The sequence below is a fragment of the Ammospiza nelsoni genome, chromosome 4 (assembly GCF_027579445.1).
Source record: "Ammospiza nelsoni isolate bAmmNel1 chromosome 4, bAmmNel1.pri, whole genome shotgun sequence".
NCBI classification, from domain to species: domain Eukaryota; kingdom Metazoa; phylum Chordata; class Aves; order Passeriformes; family Passerellidae; genus Ammospiza; species Ammospiza nelsoni.
Genome location: NC_080636.1, coordinates 59,158,185 through 59,180,217, shown reverse-complemented (window position 1 = coordinate 59,180,217; position 22,033 = coordinate 59,158,185). Strand labels below are relative to the sequence as shown.

The following is a 22,033-nucleotide window of genomic DNA, read 5'->3' as shown; positions in this document are numbered from 1 at the left end:
AATTAATTATTTCAATTCTGGATTCAGTAACTCAGAAGGGGATTACGGATCCATACAGTACAGATCAAGCTCCTAGTGAAACTGGAAAGCCTGGGGCTTGCCAATGAGCAAAACTCATGCTGTTAGGAGGACTAGTTGCAAACTACCATGGCTGAACCTTTGACAAATCTTTTCAGATAGAACAACAGTTCAATTTAGATACAGATGACCTAGAAGTGAGCAGTAAAACCCCTCAATTTATTTTCAGTCTTCATTATATGAAAATTCAACAGGATAAATTCTGTTTTCATCTTCAGGAAAAAAGTTAACAATGATGTAGTCACATATTGGAATGGTTACTCAGAGATTATATGGAGACCCCATTAAGGCACCAAAAGTCTAAGTGGACAAGGATTTGAGCAACCTCTCCTGAGTTGGCCTTGCTTTGAGTAGAGAAGGTAGACCTCTAGAGAGCCCTCTCCACATAATTTATTCTGTATTTCTATGAACTACATAAATAGAAACAAACAAACAAAAAACCTTCTTGTAGATCAAAACAAAATGCAAACTGCAATTCTCTAACAATGAAGATCAAAGTTCACAGTGTATACCAGAGTAAAGACTCCACAGCTGGAAAGTATTAAAAACACTCCCAAAATAATTTCATTTCTCTAAAAACCTAAAGACAAACAGAAAAGAAAAGTTTCTAAGCAACACCAGCATTCCATAAGGGAAGCAGGAGAATATATCAGGACAAGACAAGCCAGGACTCTTGCAATTGTTCAGAGTGGCCCAGTGAACGGCCTACAATATCTGATTTCAGCCATCATTTACAAACTCAAGCTGGCTGAGTTAGAGTACTAACTCCAGTACTGTTACTTAAGAGATTTTTTTTTTCCTCTGCATTTCTCCTCTAAATGAATTCCATGTGACTTCATAATGGATAACAACTCTAGTAGGAAAACTGAGAAGTTCTAAAATGCTGAAAGAAAACAATAAAATGTATTTTTACCAGAAGCAGTTGGCCTCCCCTGTCCCCATTTTAGTAAAAGCTCAAAAAAAGCTTTACACTCTGGACACCAAGAGAGTAGGATCATTTAAATTCTGCTCAAGTATAAACTTTCTGACCTTCACCATGTTGAGGCATGATTATTTATACTTCTGCATCAATTCCATGTATTCAAGACATATTAAAATACATTAAGTCCATAAACTTTACTAACCCTTTTCTGTTGCTTAGTTCATTAATGCCGAAATATATTAATCTAACAAGTAAGTGGGTGATTACCTCTTGCAGAACCCTCTTCATTTTCAGAAGCAATGTCTTGACAGCCGTGCAGTCTTGGAGCATCAGTCTGAAGGGCAGAGACTCAATGCCCCCACCTTCTTCCAGCCCAGTGAAAGGCCACTCCACAGACGGGCTGCCAGCCAGCTGGCTGACACGGGGGTGCCTGGCTTCTCCTTGCTCCACCTCCTTCGACAGCTTCAAGGACAGATTCCTTGTGAGGGAAAACAGAAAGGTCAACACTAAAATATGAAAAAAAAATAATAATTCGGGGGTTGTAATTCCTCTGAAGTTAAAGAAACATACATTTGCTTATAGAGCCCACTACCATGAACGGCCTTTATAACATACTTGCAGCCATATGGTGCTAGCAATAAAATACACATTTATAAAAGGACCATATTCTACAGGAATTAAAACCATGTTCTAGCTCACGCCCTACAAAAGAAAGTAATTTTCTTAAAACAAAATACCCTATGGGCAAAACTTCTACAGGTCTATTATATTTCAGTTGAGCTTTACAAAAAAATCTGTCATGCACTTTCAGAAGCTAAGTCAAATCATAATCTTCTGTGCACATTGACTTAAAACTTAGAAAGAAACGAAAACTGGAAAAAACAAAAAAAGAAAAACAAACAAAGAAACAAACCCCTCCCTTCTGGGCTTGCCCAGTGACTTAAGATGAATCTACTATTGTATGAAATGGAATATGGAATTTAATTAATCTGCACTCAGTTTTAGTTACTACTAAAGCTATATTTGCAGAACATGAAACAAAAAAAACAGTAAGTTGTGGGTGAGAATCAATTAAAGACACAGAGATTTTGATGGACTTGAAAGGTAATGAAAGATCATTATTTTCCTGCTTACACACTATCTTCCTTTAATATCAGAACAAGTAATCTAATCATTTTTCCCATGATGAAGAAAGTCATACTAAATTAACTCAGTACAATTAAAGATGCTAGCACACAAGCAGTGAAGAAAATCACAATTATTATTCATTTAAAATATTGCTCCAATTTTCCATTTCATTTGAATTTTTATGCAACACAAAACCGATTCTGCCATAGTTTGGAAGGACAAAGAACATTTTCCCACATAAGACTTTCCTTAGCTTTAGTTTCATAGGATCCACAGACAAAACCAGATTAATGTGATTTCTTAAGCCATTCCCTATCATACTAAAAACTGGAAATTAGGATACTACAACTATATTTTATGGATGGTTCATTTTTATATTTTGAAAGCTATGTAATATGCAGTAAAAAACCATGTTAGATCAAGCCATGTAGCACAGAGATCACACACACAGACAGATCCTCATGTTGGCCAATGGAACTAAAATTTCAGGCTCCTCAAGACTCAGAAAAGAACAAAAATTAGTCTGTGTTAATTTTAAAATGCACTGAAACATATTTGAATGGAGCATTTTGCAACCTTTAAAATAAAAACATGAGGTGGATTGTAAAGTTGCTTTTGATTGAAGGATATTAAATCACTGCTGTTTTATAGCCTTTAAACAAGATCCAGGAATAAATCACACAAAGAAAAAACAACTCATGAAACTGACGTATCATAACATAGACCGCTTTTAAAGGTTTATAAAAGAAGCCATATGCAAACTATTGGAATCTACACTTGCATAAGAAGTATGTATCCGGAAAAGCACATTATTTAAATTAAGATGAAACAGAAGGTTCTCCTTCTTCCCCACCCAGCACCTGCAGACTAGAAGGCCGAGTATTCCTTAAAATATTCTATACATTCACTTCATAATTCCCACTGCAGTTTCATCTTCCTCATATTCCTCTACAGGCATTCTGTGTGGGTCCCATCCTGGCCCTGAGAAAGAGCCAATTTGAGAAGTACTGTCTCCCAGGAGGAGTCTTTTCATGCCCATCATCAGAGAGAAGACCCTGGTATCACCACCAGCCATGCCCTGCTCTCCTGTGAGGAGAAAATAAGTGGTGTTCTTGGAAAACTATCATCCCCTCTGGAAGAGATACATTGTTTATGTATAAGCTATATATGTACTGGAAATATAGCAATTTTGAATTTCAAATAAAGACAATATTTTCAGTTACTTCAGTGGGTTTCACTTTGCTATCGCACTGTTCAACACATAAAACTGCCATCTCTTCAAACACAGAATCTTGTACTAAAGTAAGAAAAGCACTGTAATAATACATTACCACTCAAAGTCTTAAGAGTTTAAGATCTGACTCAGCTGTTTTTTGAAAATGGTGACTCAGAGTTCAATGGTACACAGAAAGCATTCAGGTTATACAGCCCTTCCTGATAGTTCAGAGGGACTTTAACTGATCTGTGACAGAAAAACTCTGCACTCTCTGATACAACTCATTCTACTTGGTGCAGAAAAAAAAGCTCATTTAAGCTTCGTTCCAGAAAAGGTATTCCATCAAGTTCATTATTATCAGCTTCTAGGTGGTCTGTTACATTATCATTGCAGTAATCCACTGCAATTAATCTCAAAGCAGCAATAGACATTTAGAAAGGGAAAAAAACCCCAAACAACCCAATTATTCCTAAATTAGAACTTTCACTTTAGTAAGGCATCTCAGCCTCTGAAGCTGGAGTAGGGCTGGTTTCTTGACTGGTAGTGCAGGAGCTCCTTACAGAGGGCCAGACACCTTGACCTTCCTAACATGCATTTATTTTAATCAAAACATTTCACAGCCAAATATTATCTATGACAAACTTCTTAAGTCCTTGGAAAAAAGCCTCAAAAGTTCTATTTTAATGACCAAAGCAATGTATTTCCTGTAAATGACAACATTAACTACATAATACTATCAACATACAGTATTTCAGAAAGGCAATTCAGCCACTTTTAAATACATGGCTACAGCGTGAGCTCTAAATTCACCTGCCATACACTCAGGCTAAATTCCTACTTCAACAAAACCACACCTGAAAATGTTCTGAGCACTGGAAGTCAGTTTCAAAACGCTTCTGAAATGGCTCAAACCAACCCCGTTACCAATCTTCCCAATGACTCCCTGGCATGGTTTGGTTGCCACTACAGGTAAATTGGATTATTCCACTCCATTCTGGAGGATGCCAGTGGTGCAGATGTGCACTCAAGTACCATCCCATATAGAGCTCACCTCAAATCCCTGAGCACTGCAATGGAGCCGTGAATGATAACAGAGAAAAGGACACAATGTTAGTAGAATTACTGCCACTCTAAGGTCAGAAAATCCACAGAAACCTTGTTACAAGTCTGTAAATATTAAATACACTGAAAACGTGCAACTCAAGGGTACTTCGTACTTTGGTCCTGCTGGCTTGTTTCTTATATATCTGGACATATCCACTGAGCATTACAAATCTACTCCCTCATTCCTAATTGATACAACAAATTAGAAGCTACAATATCCACAGTCAGTAAAATGGTAGTGCCATTAAGGCAGATTTCTATCTCAAAAGCAGTGTTTATTGAAAAAGTATGCTAGCATTAAAATAATCAATCAGTGGCTTTCAGCATTTAATAGCCTCCATCAATCCAATGTAACCACATGTAAACTGAGTAAGAAACACAGTTGTGCAGATCCTTTGAAAGCTCCTTTTCCCTAGGAAGGTAGAACAAAACAAATTTTCCCTTATGAAAGAATTCTTATAGCATTTTATTAAAAAAATAGGAATGAAGGGAAAAGAGAGGAAAAAGGAAAGAAAAAAAAAAAAGAAAGGGGACCCAAAGACATGGATTTGCAGCTTGAGCTTGTTTAAGTCATTCTTCCCTTCTTACTGATCCTCAGATCAATGATTTGAAGAGCTTATGGTAATATGAACTTCACTTACATAAAGATCCCCAGATTATGTGGACTTTAATCTTCTTAGTTTTCATCAGCAGTGCTCAAGATGTTGCTACATCGGAATTAGCCTAAACTAATACAATTGGTTCCCCTGAGTCTGCTTCTCTTGATATCAGCTTAACAGAGGAGAACCCATGTAACACTGTTGGCATCAGGAAGGCTCTGAACGCCAAGCATAAGACCCCAGACTCTATGAGAAGAGCTGAACACACTTTCTTTCTTCCCTCAGGGCTTATCTTCTAAAGCAGGGTCTTAAAAAAAGCCTTAAACCTCTAATCTGCAGCGTTCAAGTGTGCAGCTGTGTGTGTAAATATTTATCAAGATACCATGTATATACACACATGTATTTTTATAGCTCTCTCTGTGTGTTTATATATATATATATATATAGTTGTAGATATACATATATATAAACACATAAAAATTTGGTCTTGGTAAATTTATCAAAAAAAAGAAGTAGCTCTCATTTGTCTATAGCTTGGCCCATCCTTTTACATCAGAAGAAAGATGTTTTTAGTTTCCTACAGAGGTTATGTCCTGAAATCCCATTTCATATTAATCTAGAAAGAAATATGGATTGAAGGCTTTCTCCCATCCAGAATTTTTTTTTCTTCTTTAACAGTAAATAGGTCTTCCTGATTCAGAGAATTAACTAATTATTATTTTGATAAATATCCCTCAGCTGGCCCACATAAGACACGTAAGAGCAATTGCTTCTGCTTTTTAGAGGAAAAGCTGCCTACCTCAAATACTTCCAAAATGCAGTTTGAAGCACCCTGTGGCTTTCCTAAAACAAAGTACATCACCTGTGAAAACCTACTATAATCCCATACTGAATCTTAATCTCTGAGTGATCTCCTACTAATATCATCTAGTAATGTACATGTTCTACCCCATAAAGTTCACTACTGAAATACAGGGACATATTTTGGAAAAAAAAAAAGCAAAGGCCCCTTAGCATATTTAGCAGAATTAAGGCTAAGACTTTAAAAAGCATGTCTCTAAATATTACAATGAAGATATAAAATAATGTCCTGCAAGGTTTCTAAATGTTCTCAAGACGTAGTCAGGGAGGATAAAAAAATTGGCAAACTCCTCACTCAGTTCTGAAAACACAGGCATTGCAATATTAAAATAAAAAGCTAACCAGAACTTAAACACTTGGCTAATTACCTGTATTAGCATTCTTTGGCATCAAAATTTCTACCTCTCTCTGTCTCACAATTTCTCAACATTGCTTCTGTTCTAACAGAAACTGCTTCAGAAGTTGCAGGGATAAGATTTCAGAATCTTGTACATCAGTGTGTCATAAGGTACATGTTGTTTGACATTTTACAGCTTTGACAGCTGTGGATCCTCTATTGATGCCATGATTTTTCAAGGTCAGCCTTTCAGAGAAATGATGTCCAGTATCTGTCACTATCAAACTCTCCACCCCCACACAAGTGTGCACACAAAACTCTAATGGCCAGTGCTACTCCAAGTTAAGAGACTGTCGACCTTTTCCATTGAAACTGCTTTTCTTTCCAAGGTTTATATCACAGTCATAAAGATATACTTTGGCTAGAACATGGTGATCAACAGTACAGATCAAATTTTATTTTAAAAATATTTTAAAAATTTTTAAAAGCCCTCCATCTTTTAGCTGCTGGTAAAGTACTGCTCTTAAGGGCCTGTCAAGCATTTCTTTCTCTAAACTCCACAGGAGTTAAGAGCTCTGTTTATATTCCCTGATCTAGCACACAACACTTCAAACTTCAGCCCTTTTCTTCCTCCTGGAACCTATTAGGAAAACTTAAATGTAAAAAATAAAATAAGATAATGTAATGAATAATCAGATAATCTTCAAATAATAGCTATTTGGAAAAGACCAGCAGGGCTTTTTCACTTTCAAATATTAAGAGAGCAGTAGTAAGTAAAGCAACAAAGACAAACCAGCAAAAGTAAATGAGGCTGGCTTGGCACTGAGACTTTGGTAGCTTCAGTCTTTTTAAATTCCTCCCCACCTCCTGAAAAAAACAAGTCAGCAGGAGCTCACTTTTGAAACCATTTTACAACTACTAATTAACACTATGTCTCTGTTCAGGATATAAAAAAAAAATATATAAGTTTTGCCTATTCCTGTCCACGGCAGGGGAGTTGGAACTAGATGATCTTTAAGCTCTCTTCCAACCCTGTGATTCTTTTACTTGGACAAAGGATACATCTCCCTGCAGACATCGCAGTGTTTGTAAAAACTACACACTTCTGACTGGATGCTGCCTCAGTACAGACTAAGGCTGAATACACTTGGTGCTCTCTCCGAGTCTCACTCCAAATGCACTCCACACAATGGGATCACCTCAGCTGACCTGGGACTAGAACCACAACATTTTGATCTAATCTATTAACAACAGGTGCTGAAACATGTCCAGAAAACTTGATACTATTGGGAGAAATGGGAAAAAATGAGGGGCAAATCTGTTTTGTCACTGTCACCTTCTAGATCAGAACAACATTTCTCTTCACCTTTGCTCTAAATGCTTCAGTCTTTCCTTTAGAAAATGTGCAGATGCAACATTAAAGCTTTTATTAGGTTAAAAAAACCCCTGCAAAATCACAATGCATATTGGATTTGATGACTGCCTTCCAAGAAGCACAAGTGGCACACTCCTTTCTTTCAGTTACCAAACTAGGTTTCATTACTTGAAAAGAAACTGTCAAAAGCTTCCCGCTACAGATAGTACTTTTTGCTACCAAAACTTGATGAAATACTGATCAAAATTATGTGCATTTCAAATGAAAGAAGGAAAAGGCAAGCAATTTTCTGTGCTCAGTAAGAGGGTACTGAACTGTTAGTATAGGCTTTAGTGGGAAAATTGGTATGCTAACAGGAAAGGTTATGTTTGCTTAGTGCTAAATAGAATTCACAGATATGGGCAAGACAGACTAAGATGGATTTCCAGTGAGAGCAGAAAATTAAGTGGAAAAATTCATATACCTCATAAAGGAGACAAGCCACTCACTTCAAGACCTGTCTGAATTGGTGTTTAAGTACCTGGGAAGCACCTAATCATATTATTACAGCCTAACCCAAGATATTATCTTTTGATGAGCTATTAAGCATTAAAAACACTTCTGTGGAGCAAGCAAGCAATTCATTATTGCTTGTGTTGGCCAAGAGGTTCATCTGAGATGCATAACAGATTTAAAAAAGGTCCAATTAATATTTACTAAAATTACCTTCAGCATTCTGTCATCTCTCCCTTGATCCCAAACTCTGCCTGTCTTCCCCTCATCAGGTGACTCAGGGACATCTTCCTGGATTGGATTCACTCACAGAAATGTCTAAGTTTCTGCCAGGGCTTAAAACCAGATACAGACATCTGAAGAATCATCCTACAGTTATCATGCTACAGCCACATACTTTCCTCCATTAGCAAAAATGCCCAGGCCTACAGGATTAGATGGCAGAGACTCAGAGAAAGAAGAAAATGTCAGAGGAGCTGAGCAGTTAAGGGATGCCCTGTACAACAATTAGGTATTTAAAACTGTGTGGGTGTTCAGAAAAGTCCAACTAGTAACTCTAAAATTTAGTATTAACTCTGCATTTTGAAAGTGAAATATAAACTAAGTAGCAGAACACTATCTCCAAAATACTCACTGATTACAAACACAGCTTTCTGAGCAATGATACCTTTCAATACTCTTCAATGGAATCGACACAATGAGCTTCTATTTTGGTGAAAATATGTGATGAAACCAATGTATCCCTTCTCCCTTTCCTCTAGCAGTTTTACAATAAGGAGTAGAAAACTGTTGCATCTAAATTCAGAGGATACCATCCACCTATGGTATGTTGCAAACTTTACAAATATGTCAAGGAGGAAACTACAACTTTAAAATCCACCCTTTTTCATTATCACATACAACAGCTGGAACCTAATGTTAACATTAAAAATCTTTTATGTTAAATTCTCTTTTATGACCAATAACTGAAAGCATGTAATGGATTCAGGAACATAATTTATAAAGAAATCCAGACCATGTATGTAACTACATATTCGTGCTTGGAGATCTGTCTCTACAAGCTGTTTTTTTGAAGGTTATATTGTATTCTTCTTTATAGTTTTGGGGAGCATTAGGGAAGTGTGAGCCACACAAAAGCAACAAAACAACACAAGAATTCCAGCGCCCGTGCTAGTTTATTGCTTCAGTGAAAAAACAGCTCACATTCTATCATCTTGAAATACAAGAGTCTGAGAGCTTCACAAGCACAAAGATTTCTGAGGAACCACTCACCTTCCAAAGGCTCAAAATCTCTCCTCCTCTCCTGAACACTGCACAGCTCCAGACAGCAACTTACAAAAACTGCCCCCAGCACAAACAGAGGCCAATAACTCAAGAAAAATTCCCAGCTACATACAGGGATAAAAGGCTACATTGTGAGACCCTTGTGTTGTTTCCTTGGGAGTGTCCTCTCAAGCAACCAGAGGGCTTCAATTAACACAGAATACTTTCACTTACAAGGCAGGTGTTTGCAATGTCTGCACTTGGAACCTCATTAGTGAAATTAAAGCCTTGCAACAGCACACGCTCGATTTTTTAAACAAAGGCATTAGAGACCAAACAAAAAGAAAGCAATAAACTAATTAATGTGTAAATTACCCTAATTGTTTTGTTCTCACATGACGTTATCAATCACTAAGTGCCACAGCAGAAACGTTATTTTATCACCTGGTGAAATTAGCCTGCCTACAGGAGATTTCTTTGACTTTGCCAGTATGATCCTTCAGTGTTTTTATTTTTGATTGTAAATAACTCATTAAAAATAATCAGAATATTTAATTTCATTTGATTAGACCACTGCAGTAGTGCTTCCATACTGCTCTTTTACAGAAGAAAACATTTCTTGTACCTTCTCTGCCCCATAATGTGGCCTGCTGTGAAAAAGAAAATATAATGAATTGTCAAACTGAGGCCAGAAACAAATGAAAAAGACAATGGTTTTTGGTTTGGTTGATTAGGAAGGACCCAAACTCAGATCTCTGAAACACACTGAAGATATCTCTAAATATTTATTTGTACACCAGCATAGAGGAGCAAATAAGCATGCTAAAACTTCAATACAAGCTCAGCTCTTCATGCTTGCAATATTTTTGTTCTGATGGAACACTGCTTGACAGATAAGTGCCTACACACTATGTCCCATCAGAAGCCTCATTCTTTCTGCAGTGTCTCCTGTCTCTCTTCACTTTGAGGGCATCAGGTCTACTGCCTTTTAACACGGAGTTTTGAGGTTGTCATATTAAAATTCAATGCTCATTTTAGCTGTTGACTCTCTGGTTGCTACATTCTCTAGTTTGGGGACTCTGAATTACCTGAATATATGGGGTTACTGCAGCAGCTTCTAGTTTACAGAGCCAGTTTGCAGTTTAAGGCTGAGAATAACCTGAAGAGCAATATTGTGCCAAACAAAACAAGTTTAGAAAAGCCACATCTCACTGAAAACACACAATCCATTATTTGAGTTGGATGTCTGATGTCTAAATCCTTTTACACTGCACATTTTAAATTTTAAGCAGTAAATGACAGCTATATTTAGAATACAATTTCTCTTAATTTAGCATTACTGCAATAACTTGTGCCATTAATTTATTAAAGCTTGCAACAAATATGATAATGAAAAAACACACTTGTAAAAGTTGCTGTAAGGAAGTTATTAAAAATTTAGTGTGATTATTAATTTATAATAGAATTTGTAGCATTTCTTCTGTGAAAACCTAAATGTACATTACATAATAGCATAATTAATTCTTTTAGTTACTGATTTTGGCAGGAGAGCAACCCTAATAATTATTGGAGTGTATGTTAAAACTTGCTGCCTGTAGCTCAACTTAGACTGATATTAAAACTGGACCTGCCAACTCATTTATTTTCAAGGCACCTCACAGTATGACTCCAGCTTTTGGAAAAAATTCCATTTTTAAACATAAAATGCACAAAATATCAATTTCTGGCCCACACTGTTGCCAGATACAGCATGACATTTTGATCAAAGCTCACCCTATAGATTTTGGATGCAGAAGACAAAGCATCTAAAAGCTACACCTGTGCACATAGAGACACTGTACAGTCTTTGAGGTTGACTACTGTTTGACTTGTGAGTCTGAACCTTTTGTGGCAAGGCCATTTTTCTTTGTTTATTTGACTTGAGTCACTTTTTCTTTTGTTGTGGGTGGGGTTTTTTTATTTATTTTTTATTTTCTCTTTGTTTAAGGAAAAAAACACATCAGCTTTGAAGACACAATGAAACATTTTGAGGACAACTGTCTAATCACAGACAGATTTGGGCTATAAGGAATGATTAGAAGTCATCTACTCCAATCCCCCTGCAATGTGCAGGAATATCTTCAACTAGATGAGGTTGCTCAGAGCCCCATCCAGCCTGACTGTGAATGTTTCCATTCAAGAGATGGGACACCCACCACCCCCTCCAGGCAGCTGTTCCAGTGCCTCACCACCCTTATTCTAAAACACTTCTTCCTTCTATCTAACATTACACCTTGTTCTATCACAACACAAAGTTGTGATCCTGCTAAAAAAAGTCTGTCCCACCTTTATTACAGGAACTCTTGATGTTACAAAAAATAGATAAACTAACAGCATTCACTTAATAAACACAGCTCTTAGACCCCCAAAATCCAAATGTCATGTCTTTTAGTCTGCATCAAGCCAGGTATAAAGATTTTTACCACATAACCTAAAGTTCCTCTTACTGGTTGTAACAGTAAGTTGATGGAAAGTGTGATCAAATCTTCAGACAAGAAAGAAGGCACTGAAGTCCTATGGCATGCAGAATGTATATTTGTAGTCACTTCTTTGCGTGGCCAGGAATTATTCATGTTCCTCTGAGGCAATATTGAAGAGTAGGGATATCTGTCCTTGAAATTTTTTATTCCATCTCACTTGGTTGGTCTGCTACGGTACCTAGAGCCTGTGTACCTGCATCTGCCACACTTAACATCTGGCAGCAACCTCCCAAAACTGCAAAGGAGCTGTTCCCACAAAGGAAGGAGATTGACTCTTTACACACACCCCCAACAAGCCTCCAGCTTTCCCCTGAAGGGTTCCATGCAGGCAGCACAACAAACTGACTTAATTAAGCACAGTCAAACTACACTGACAACAGAGATAGAGATTGACCATCAGCAGTAGGAGGGTTTCAACAGAACTCCAAGCATAATCCATAAGCTTTTCCCCATCCCAACAGAACTACTGTCCATATACTGCTGAAATGCATTTTCAGCTCGGCCAGAGTCATATAGCACAACACAAAGCTTGCCAGCAAAACCTAGCAGCAGAGAATTAAATAAATAAGCTTCCCCTTAGAGAAATTTTTATTAGTTCTAGAAGCAGCATTTTGAAATTTCAGTGTCATTTTTCAGACTAAATGAACCCTGATGGGTTGAAGCCGGCATTTCTTTTACACAACATCATTTATCAAGTTTTTTTGTCATTTTCAGGAACAAGTGCAATGTTGGAAAAAGACAAAGAAACAGAAATGCCTAGATCAAAGCACAGATTAGGCAAAAATCTCTTCTAAATTACTAAATCTTGTAATATTACTAATTACTTTTAAAAAACAGAAAATGCAGTAAGAAATAATTAACCTAATGCAGATTGTTGTCTCCTGAATAAAGGCTGTCACTAGAATAACTCAGAGATGAGTGAAGAAAGTCATTTAAATGCAGGCAAAAGCCATAAGTCAGATGGCTAACACTTTTATCCATGTGCCAGAAAACAGATAAAACAGTCCAAGCCTACTGGATGGACCTCTGATAGGCATTTTTAAAACTCTCAGTGAAACGTAAGATATCTTTATTCTTCCTCCTCAGGATAAGCTAGTGGAGTTTTTGACATGCAAAACTTGCATGGGGTACAAGCCATGCTCTCTTGCAATAATGAAGAGGAGAGAAAATGTGGAAACGTAAAGCTGATGCAACAGGAATATTAACTTCATTTTTAGAACAAATGAAGTGAGGATAACCAAAGAAATAATTGCAATTCTCACGCCTTTAAGCGAAAGAGTAGACTTTGCCTTTTCCAAACTGTGATCAGCTCACTACCAACAGGGAGGAACCCCGTGGATCCTATAAGGACAATTAACTTACACAAAAGAATAAATGATCATCCCTTCAGAACATGAGCCAGAGAATTCACTTGCACATTTACTGCAGACATAGCAGTATCAATATAACTGTTGAGGCAGCCACTGAAACAAATAAAAGTTGTAGGGAAGAAAGCTTTAGGTGGTGTATCTTGATTAGCCTCTACCACACTTTGTTTTCATCCTACTTGGCTGACTGAGACAACCAGTAATGTTATTTGTGTAGACAACATTTTTCCCCTCAGCATCATCTAAAACAACAGGCTGAGCATTCTGTTCTTAATTACTTTATTTTCAATTGTTTGTGTGCTACAAGTTTTTTAGGGGGAAAAAAAAAACCTAGCATTTTAATTGGCTTTAAACTCCCCTACATCAACACTCAGTGGGAAACTACAGTTGTAAATGGCAAGGAATAACAGAAGTGATAAAATAGCAATTCCACACCTTCACTGATATGCCTACACCTGTCTCTGTATCTATCTTCATCAATGAAAACTCTGGAAGTTTGGAAAATACATACATTCTCTTTATTCAAAAAAATCCAGGAATTTAACCAACTAAACCAAACCACAAGTGTTTTTGCTTATAACCCATAAGATTATCAATAGAAACAGGTGCAAAATGAGTATTAGAGATGTCTGGTAGCTGGAAGTTCTGTCATTTTTATGAGTATCTGTACATGTTCCCTCTTTTATTCTTGGTATTGTCAGCAAAAACAATGAAAGCCCTGGCTGAGTGCACTGCTTATTTCAGACACAATGTAAATTAAAAGACATAAACCTATTTGCCACTGAAATACAAATTTCTCTTTCTAAACTAGGAAAAATCTCTTCAAGTTTTTGAATAGCAGTGTCCAGTTTAAAAGAAGAAATTTAGAAATATCAATTACAAATAACACCTGGGGCTACTGCTCTTATAGGAGAAATATTTGGAATCTTAATAACATAACGTAGGCAAGGATTCTACTTTATATCACTGCTTAAGTTGGCACATTTTATCATCACACTAAACTACTCCTTGAAAAGAAGTACTGAGCTTCTCATTAGCCCTACTGGCTAGAGAGACAGCAATTTTAAGGCAGTCCTACATCCAAATGCTGGTAATAACACATAAAATATTTCTCGATAAGTTCTTAGAGAGTAAGAAAATTAGAGTGAACATATAAGGAGGTACTGTTGAAGGACATCCTCTTCCCAGCCTGGGGGACACTATTTCACCTATGTTCCTGCAGTCTATCTCTGTGCATGTTCCAGCTAAGAGTGAGATCAAAAGCAATTTCATATTCTGCTGAGACATTTCAGAGTTTATCACACTATTTGCGCAACTTCTGCTGTGGTCTCTCCTGACTTTCTCCACTGAATTTCAAATTTCAACATCTAAGTGGAAAAAAAAAGTCCATTTTCAGGTAACTTACAGTCAGTATTTGAGTGACAAAGCAGAGTTTAAAAAGGAACTTTTGAAAAAGTCTTCTACTAAAAATACTGCAGAGTAGGGGCAGCTCTTGCACTGGGATCTGTAGGGCCCATAGCTTCCAGAACAGGTCAGCTTGGTCAAGTGTTGCTCAATCATTTACCCTGGTGCTAAAGGCACAAGGGACATGGCAATGCCAAACCCAATACTGCAGGACATCACAACCAGAAGTGTATTTTGCCTCCCTCTATTCTGTGGTTGTAGAAGTCAGGATGAGGTTTTAGATATGTAAAATGAGCTCCATGTAGCATAATGCTGGTCTCTACCTGATGTGACAAAGGCTACTGCTGATGAAGGGAACATTTTAGATGAAAAAACAACTTTCACTTATGATGTGAAGGTGTGAATGTTATCCAAACTAACTCATTGAATTTACTTGGATTTACTGCATGAGGTAATTAATGCTGTTTCTTGACTGATCCAAGATTCCTGGCATAGGTGTACAAACTGCACTTAGGTAGGGGAGAGTGGGAGGAAGCTCTCAGCCACAGACTCGATGCAGGGGCTCAGGTGAAGACAGGCAGAACAAGTGAAAAAGGACATATAATCAAAAATACTCCCTTCTTCAAGGACTTGTGTGTGAAAGCAGAAGGTATAAAAAAAAAATTATCACCTCATTTTGTGCTGCTAATCCCCCAAACTATCCTTCCAAACATACTCCAGAAATGCCAGACAGATGGCAAAGAGTGATTTCAGTGGTTCCAGGTGAAGACACCTGGCTAAAAGCCTTGTTATTTGTTTCCTTGATTCTACCAAAGACATTCAAGAACAATTTTCCTTGCTACTGTTTTCTAACATTTCTTTATACTTCCCCCTTGCACTTGCTTGTGAGACAACTCCTTGCAAATGGGCAAAGAGGTTCCTGCATTGCAACTCATTTGGGGAATACAGTAATAAAAATATATAAATATTGTTTGAAGATCAAAATGACAATTTTCCCCTGCTCTTTAGGGAGGGCTGCTTGGAAGCAAAGAAGGCCAAAAAAGAGTATTTTTTGCTACTTGAAAGCAAAAAACCAGCAAATTCGACTTCTGTTCTGGATATTATTTCCAAACTGTTATTGCTCTGTTTTGAAAAATCTTACCAAGCATCAAAGCCCAAAAGCCAAACCACATTATCAATCCACTACTCATCACTGTTTCCTAGTAGCAGTAATGATTGGAAAGACAAATAAACATCAAACAGGCATTTCATAAGGAACTGAAGCTAAAATAAAACATTTACTGAAGTACTAGTAAATAAATAAATACAATATGAACCAGTTTTACAAGATAAAAATCAATAACTGAGTATGAAATTTACAGTAAGAGCAATTTGACACAGAGAATGACAGCTCTGAAGAGCAACAGAAAGCGAGTGTAAACATTGACAGTTATCTGGAGTACCCAGTGATGAGAGGCAACTGGTGTAACACTCACTTCTGTGACTTAGTTTATCACTGAGGACAATCCAAAATCCAGAAAGAGGGAATCACAACCCAGTTTTACAAACCTGCCCTAGTCCCACAGTGAAAGCACATGTAAGTGACAGGACAAAGGAGACTAAATATAGGTATTTTAAGGTCCACTTGAGTTCAGCATCACCTGTGATATTATACAGCTCCAAGCAGACTGACTAAGAACTAAGAGGCAAGCATACAGCTGCAGGCAAGCCCTGACTGACAGCCAAAAATCATTGTCACCCACACACAGATGAAAATCTCAGGCATAGATTATGCTTTTCATCAAAACTGACTTAAGCAGGGCAGGATTTGAACCCCAGCTGGCACCCCCCACCAGTGGAACAGGGGAGATAATCAAAGAGTCCAAGTGAAAAAATCCTTGTGGGCTGAGCTAAACACAGTTCAATGGGTAAAGCAAGAACAGTGCACATGAGCAAAGCAGAACAAAGCAAGGAATTCATTCAGTGCTTCCCACGGGCAGGCAAGTGTTCAGCCATTCCCAGGAGAGCAGGGCTCCATCACATGCAATAGTGACTTGGGAAGCAAAACACCATCAGTTCAAACATCTCCACTCCCTCCTTCTTCCCCCAGCTGTATGTGCTGAGCAGCTGCCACATGGTCTGGGACATCCCCTTGGTCAGCTGGGGTCACCTGTCCTGGCTGTGTCCCCTCCCAGCTCCTAGGGCACCCTCACCACCTCACACCCTTTCCAGAACAAATTCAAACATAGCCCAATGCAGCAACTAAGAAAAAAATAACTCTACCCCAGCCAAAACCAGCCCAAGAACTTCTATATCAGATCTCAAAATAAAAATCAAAGCATTTCAGCAAGCAACCAGTTAATCTGTAAAAACTGTTTAACAAAAACAAGGGGAGAGTTTAACTGGCATTTTAATACCTTCTCATTAACAAAAAGAAAAAAAAGAAAGAAATCCTGATGACATCATGAAATTCAACACTAATTCATCCAGATTTATTACTTTTATGAAACCATCACTCAGATTTATCTGATTTCACTACACATTCTAGAGAGGTTAAAAAACATATTAGCTTTAGTCTTTAGTCTAGAAAACAAAATTAAGAACAGACTTAAAATGTGGCACGACTGGTTCCTTCTCTAGTATTCCCTTTCTATAATTTTTTTCAAATTACAGCCATGACATTAATCTTCTAAATATTTTTAGCTCATATCTAGAAATATTTAGTCATTTTTTAAAATTTAATTTATTTAAATACCCTCCTACACAGTAGAAATAAAATGACGGGATACATGTTACACATCATTCTTGCACATGGGACAAAATGGAGAAAAGTAGCTGCTCAGCTGAGGAGAATTTTTTTATACAGAAGTAATATGGGGAAAGAAGAGAAGAAATAGATATATAACACAAAATATGCTGAGTAGAAAGGAACTCACAAGAATCATCCAGTGCAATGCCTGGCTCTGCATAAGACCATTCCCAATAATAATCTTAGAAATTTCAAATATTACCTAATTGCTGCTGCAATTCTAATTGGATAATCAGTAAAATATTTCAATCAGATGAAGAAGTTAAAGGAAGATTTTGTGCCATGCAGTGTTCCTTTGCAGACCTTACATTTACACCTATCCGTTTACATCCTTGTAGGAAAAGTGCATAAAAGCAATAGGTGAATCAAGTCACTCTATACAATCTCATTCAGAATAAAATCCAACTATTTATTTCACTTAATGTGGAAATCCTTTCTAACCATTAATGTTTTCATAAAGAGCTCAGTCTCCACTGTCAGAGAAATTTAAAGCCCAGAGGGAACTTGGGAAGCATAAACAGGATTAAGATTTCTTGTTGCTTTTTATATAACGCATTTCATACCCCAGGATGAAAAATCTTCGAGTATGAACGTTCCCATAAGCCTTTTCCATGCAGATGCTTTTCTTTTTTATCTCAAAGCACAAATACAGTATAAATAGCAATGACAGAGTTTCAGCCTTCATGATGTTAGCTTATAAAATAAATATTAAAGATCGCATAAAGGGACACTTCCCATTATAATAATGTACAGCAGACAGAGGGCTTTGGTTCACTCCCTATGGAAAATGTGCCAAACATGCTCTTCTGTATAAAGTACATAGCTGAAAAATTCAAATTGTGGAACCTTTGTTCTCCTGCATTTAAATTGCCTTCTCAGTGTTGTGTGCCAGAAGGGCTTGTTATGCCAACAGGAATGCAGTTGGGGGGAAAAGGAAACAGCAGGAAGTCAGATGTGAATTGGGGGTTACTCTAAGATGTATAGAAGACACTAAAATAAGAAAATCGGTAAGACAAAGAATGAAGTAAGCTACTGCAGCAGATGTGGCAGGTATCTCTGAAACTGAGGCAAGCTTGGCAAAGCTGCTGCAACTCTTCCAAAGTGAGGTTGATGGGGCAATGGCCAGGCTAACCTGCTGGCAGAACACAAGAACTGGCTTCCCCATAGTGATCTCCTTGCCTCCCTCAGCAACACTCCATGGACACCTTTACATACACGATTTTCAACAGAACACATTCTGAGACACCTCAGTTCTCCAAAAATCTACCATACTGGCTGCACTTGAAACACGGACATAAATCTTTCAATGTAGTGTGTCAATTTTATCAGTCAGGACAAAATTACCTTTGTATGCTTTCTGGATGACAGGTAAACCACTGTTAAATACAGAACACCTGAAATAGAAAAATTAAAGACTAGATTTTCTTTTATTGCTCAGTTGTTAACAGCAGCTGTTTAATTCTACTCGAAAGAACTCATTTTTCACTGTAAAAGCAAGCATGCCAATCAGCACTGCAAACAAACAGTTGGAGCTAACTTTTTAGAGCCTCTTTTTCCTTGGAAATGTTAAAAACAAGTTTTCAGTATTGAATCAGAATAAACACACATTAAAAAGTTCAAAGCAACCCATGAATGGAGTCTGCTATGTCCTATTATCCTCATTGCTCTGGTGATATGGAAACAGCAATTTAAATGTGTGATCTGAGTTTCTGCTCTGGATTAGAGTAAGGCCATTACTGAAAAGCCAAAGTAAGGAACCCCCTTCAGAGCTTGAAATTCTTTGCATAGCTTTTTTTTTCTGCTTGTTGCAGAAAGTGAGACTGTGTTTTCTTTCCTTGACAAAACTGTTGGTATATTCTAAATGGAAAGCTCTCTCCTTGACAGTACATTTCTAGAGACTGTTTCCACTTACAGTCTAAATGCTAGTCAATGCCATGGGCTATACTTTTATAGCATCTAAACCCTATCAAAAACACACTCACAGTTGGACAAGAGTTTAGCTCTACCAGTGTGAATTTTGCTGCTCTTGGTTTCACGACTCTCAAGAGCATTGAAAATTAATATATTTAACCCCTCAATGAGGGACAGGCCATCCCATGGCTCATCACTACCAGGCCTGGCTTTACCCTCTTCGTCCTCCAAATCTAGTTTTAGTCTATTTCAGTAAGCCCTGTTAACTCTTGGATGAAGATTCTTTTGTCCCTTTGAGACAGAGGTACCCTATCTCTTGGCAGAGCACCTGGTGTCATGTAAACCAACCCATAAGTAAAGAACCCGAAATTCTCCTGGTGACAGCAGTCACCAAGCCTGTTACAGGTCAGTGGGGTCTGCCTGCTCCCTCCAACAGAACTCTCTGCAGTTGGTAGGACAGAGGCTTTACTGCTCGTGCTCCTTACCTATAAACCAGTCATCCCAAGGCCATGACATCTCTTGATTGCCCTTGGACTTATTACTGCAATTTCATCACAATGTGTGATGCTACAAGAATAAAAGTAATAAGGAACCATTTCTATCACATATCAGGAAGGGCAATTTTCTGAGACTTGTGGAAAAGTAAGAAATTGAACATTTACTCAAACACAGGCAAAATTACATAATACAACAATAAATCCCAGAGAAAAGAGACAGAAGTGACTTTTTATGACTGCAGGTGTTTGAACTATATTTTTCCTGTACAGGAGTTTATGTAAATGGAAGAGCACAGCGCATGTAGACTCTGCAGTCCAAAAGCTTTTTTTAATGGGTGAGAATATGTGAAAAGTTCAATTCAGTGCAGGAAAAGGTAATCAAAGAAAACCAGAAAGGAAGGGCTAATCTATGAAGTCCATGCCATACTTATAGCCGCTCCCTTCAGGACTACGGTACTAGTTTGTGGTAGAAAAAAAATTATTTAAAAAAAAAAAAAAAATATTCTACATGGGTCAATGCACCTGAAAATGTTCCAATGAGAAGTTTGGAGTCTGTGTGCTTTTAATAAACAAACAATAACAACAGCTTCAAAATTATTACTTTTTTTTTTCCTCTGTCAAGTAAATTGTGTTTTTTCTTCACAGGATATATTAGACAGTGGTTTGAAAGAGAAAATGGCAGAATGTAGCTGAAGAATGCCCAGTGAGAGGTAGCAGATCAGTTGCATCCTATTTACCATTATGAGCCCTCTGAAGAAGAGATTACTAAGATGAATTTGTTCCAGGGAAAAGGTTAATCCTTAGCCTTATCTTTCAAGTTTAAAATCCATTTCTAGGCTTAGTTCCTTAGTTTTGGATTAATCACCTCTGCTTTAAAAGTATTTTTGTGGTTTTATTTCTTTTACCTTTTGTTCCTTCCTCTTTACTTCAACCAAATCTACATTTTCTACTTTCATCAATACCCTTTTGATATCTTCCTTCATTTTGTTTGCTCATCTCACAAAACATAGCATTATCTCTTACATTGCCAATCTTTTGCCAAGAAAAACATACCACCACAGAAATTTGTTACCTTGGTCACATTTGCTATCAGGTCTCTGAAATTTTTAGAGGCCTGACTGAATCTGTAACATTTGGTGATTTTGCAACCTTTCATTTCACCACCTTCTGCTGTTCTTCTCATGCCTAAAGTTTTCACCTTTAAAGTCTTCAGATACCTTTCAATTTGACCTTGAACCATCTTCTTTTATTACTGCACTCATTCTAGACTCTATCAAAACCTCCAGCTCTGTATGTTAATATGCTTTGGTTGCATACCTATTCCTTTTAATTTTGTTTCCTTACTTCAACTTCTGCACATGTTTTGCTACTCCAAAATTTACCAGAAATCTACATTATTTAAATATAACTTGATGACTTAGTATGCCATTTACTACTCTGCCTTTTCTTCCTAGTATATCGTGTAGGGGGCAAAAGCCTCTCCTATGCCTGATAAGACCCAAATGTGTCAATGGAATAACTGACCAACACCTTCTCCTACCTCCCAATTACCTGCAGAGATAACATGTACTTTTCCTTCTACCAAACTCCCCTTACCAAAGGCTTCTCTGAAGACCTTTGTTTTCCAAGATGACAGCCTTGCAACTCAGCACAGCAGAGCTCTACCACTCAGAAGGAAGCACCTCAAGCAATATGACAGTACAGCATAGATTTTCTGGATGCATTCTGCACACTGGCAATAAATCAGTCCCATAAACTTCAAATTGTCTGGGGACAACAAGTACAAGCAGGATTTAGTCACAGCACCATAAGAGGCTGAGGGAACGAGGCCGTATCATACAGTGTTTGGCAAAGCAAGTCTGCTGAGAACACCTCCTGTCTCAAAATTTCTTGAACAGAGAAGAAACTATGGCAAAGAAAACCTGCAGCTCCTTTAAGATCCCAATGCTATGCCTCTTTCTGATGACAGCTTTAATGTCACCAGACCACTGGTCTGCAGTGCAGTGAGCATCTTGCTGTGCTGGGTTCCACAGTTACTCTATGAGGTTGCATAATTACTGATGTGGCATGCTGCATTATTTTAACATTATGTTTTGTGCACTGGTAAAGAGGCACAGCTCAAAATGTGTGCCCAGGAAACTCACTCATTAGGGATTATCAGCACAATCTGTT

General features: G+C 37.6%; 1 protein-coding gene across 6 annotated transcripts in view; it reads right to left on the bottom strand.

Annotated features, from left to right (window-relative positions):
- The window catches only part of CCSER1 (coiled-coil serine rich protein 1), a 626,504-nt gene that overhangs the window by 360,235 nt on the left and 244,236 nt on the right, over positions 1-22,033 (bottom strand). For 5 of the 6 annotated variants that reach the window (XM_059470534.1, XM_059470536.1, XM_059470538.1 and 2 more), the window contains one exon: positions 1,268-1,478. In XM_059470534.1, the coding sequence (XP_059326517.1) occupies positions 1,268-1,478 (211 nt within the window). Of the gene's footprint in view, positions 1-520; positions 659-1,267; positions 1,479-22,033 lie in introns of those variants that run through there. The other variant, XM_059470540.1, reaches the window with a different exon arrangement.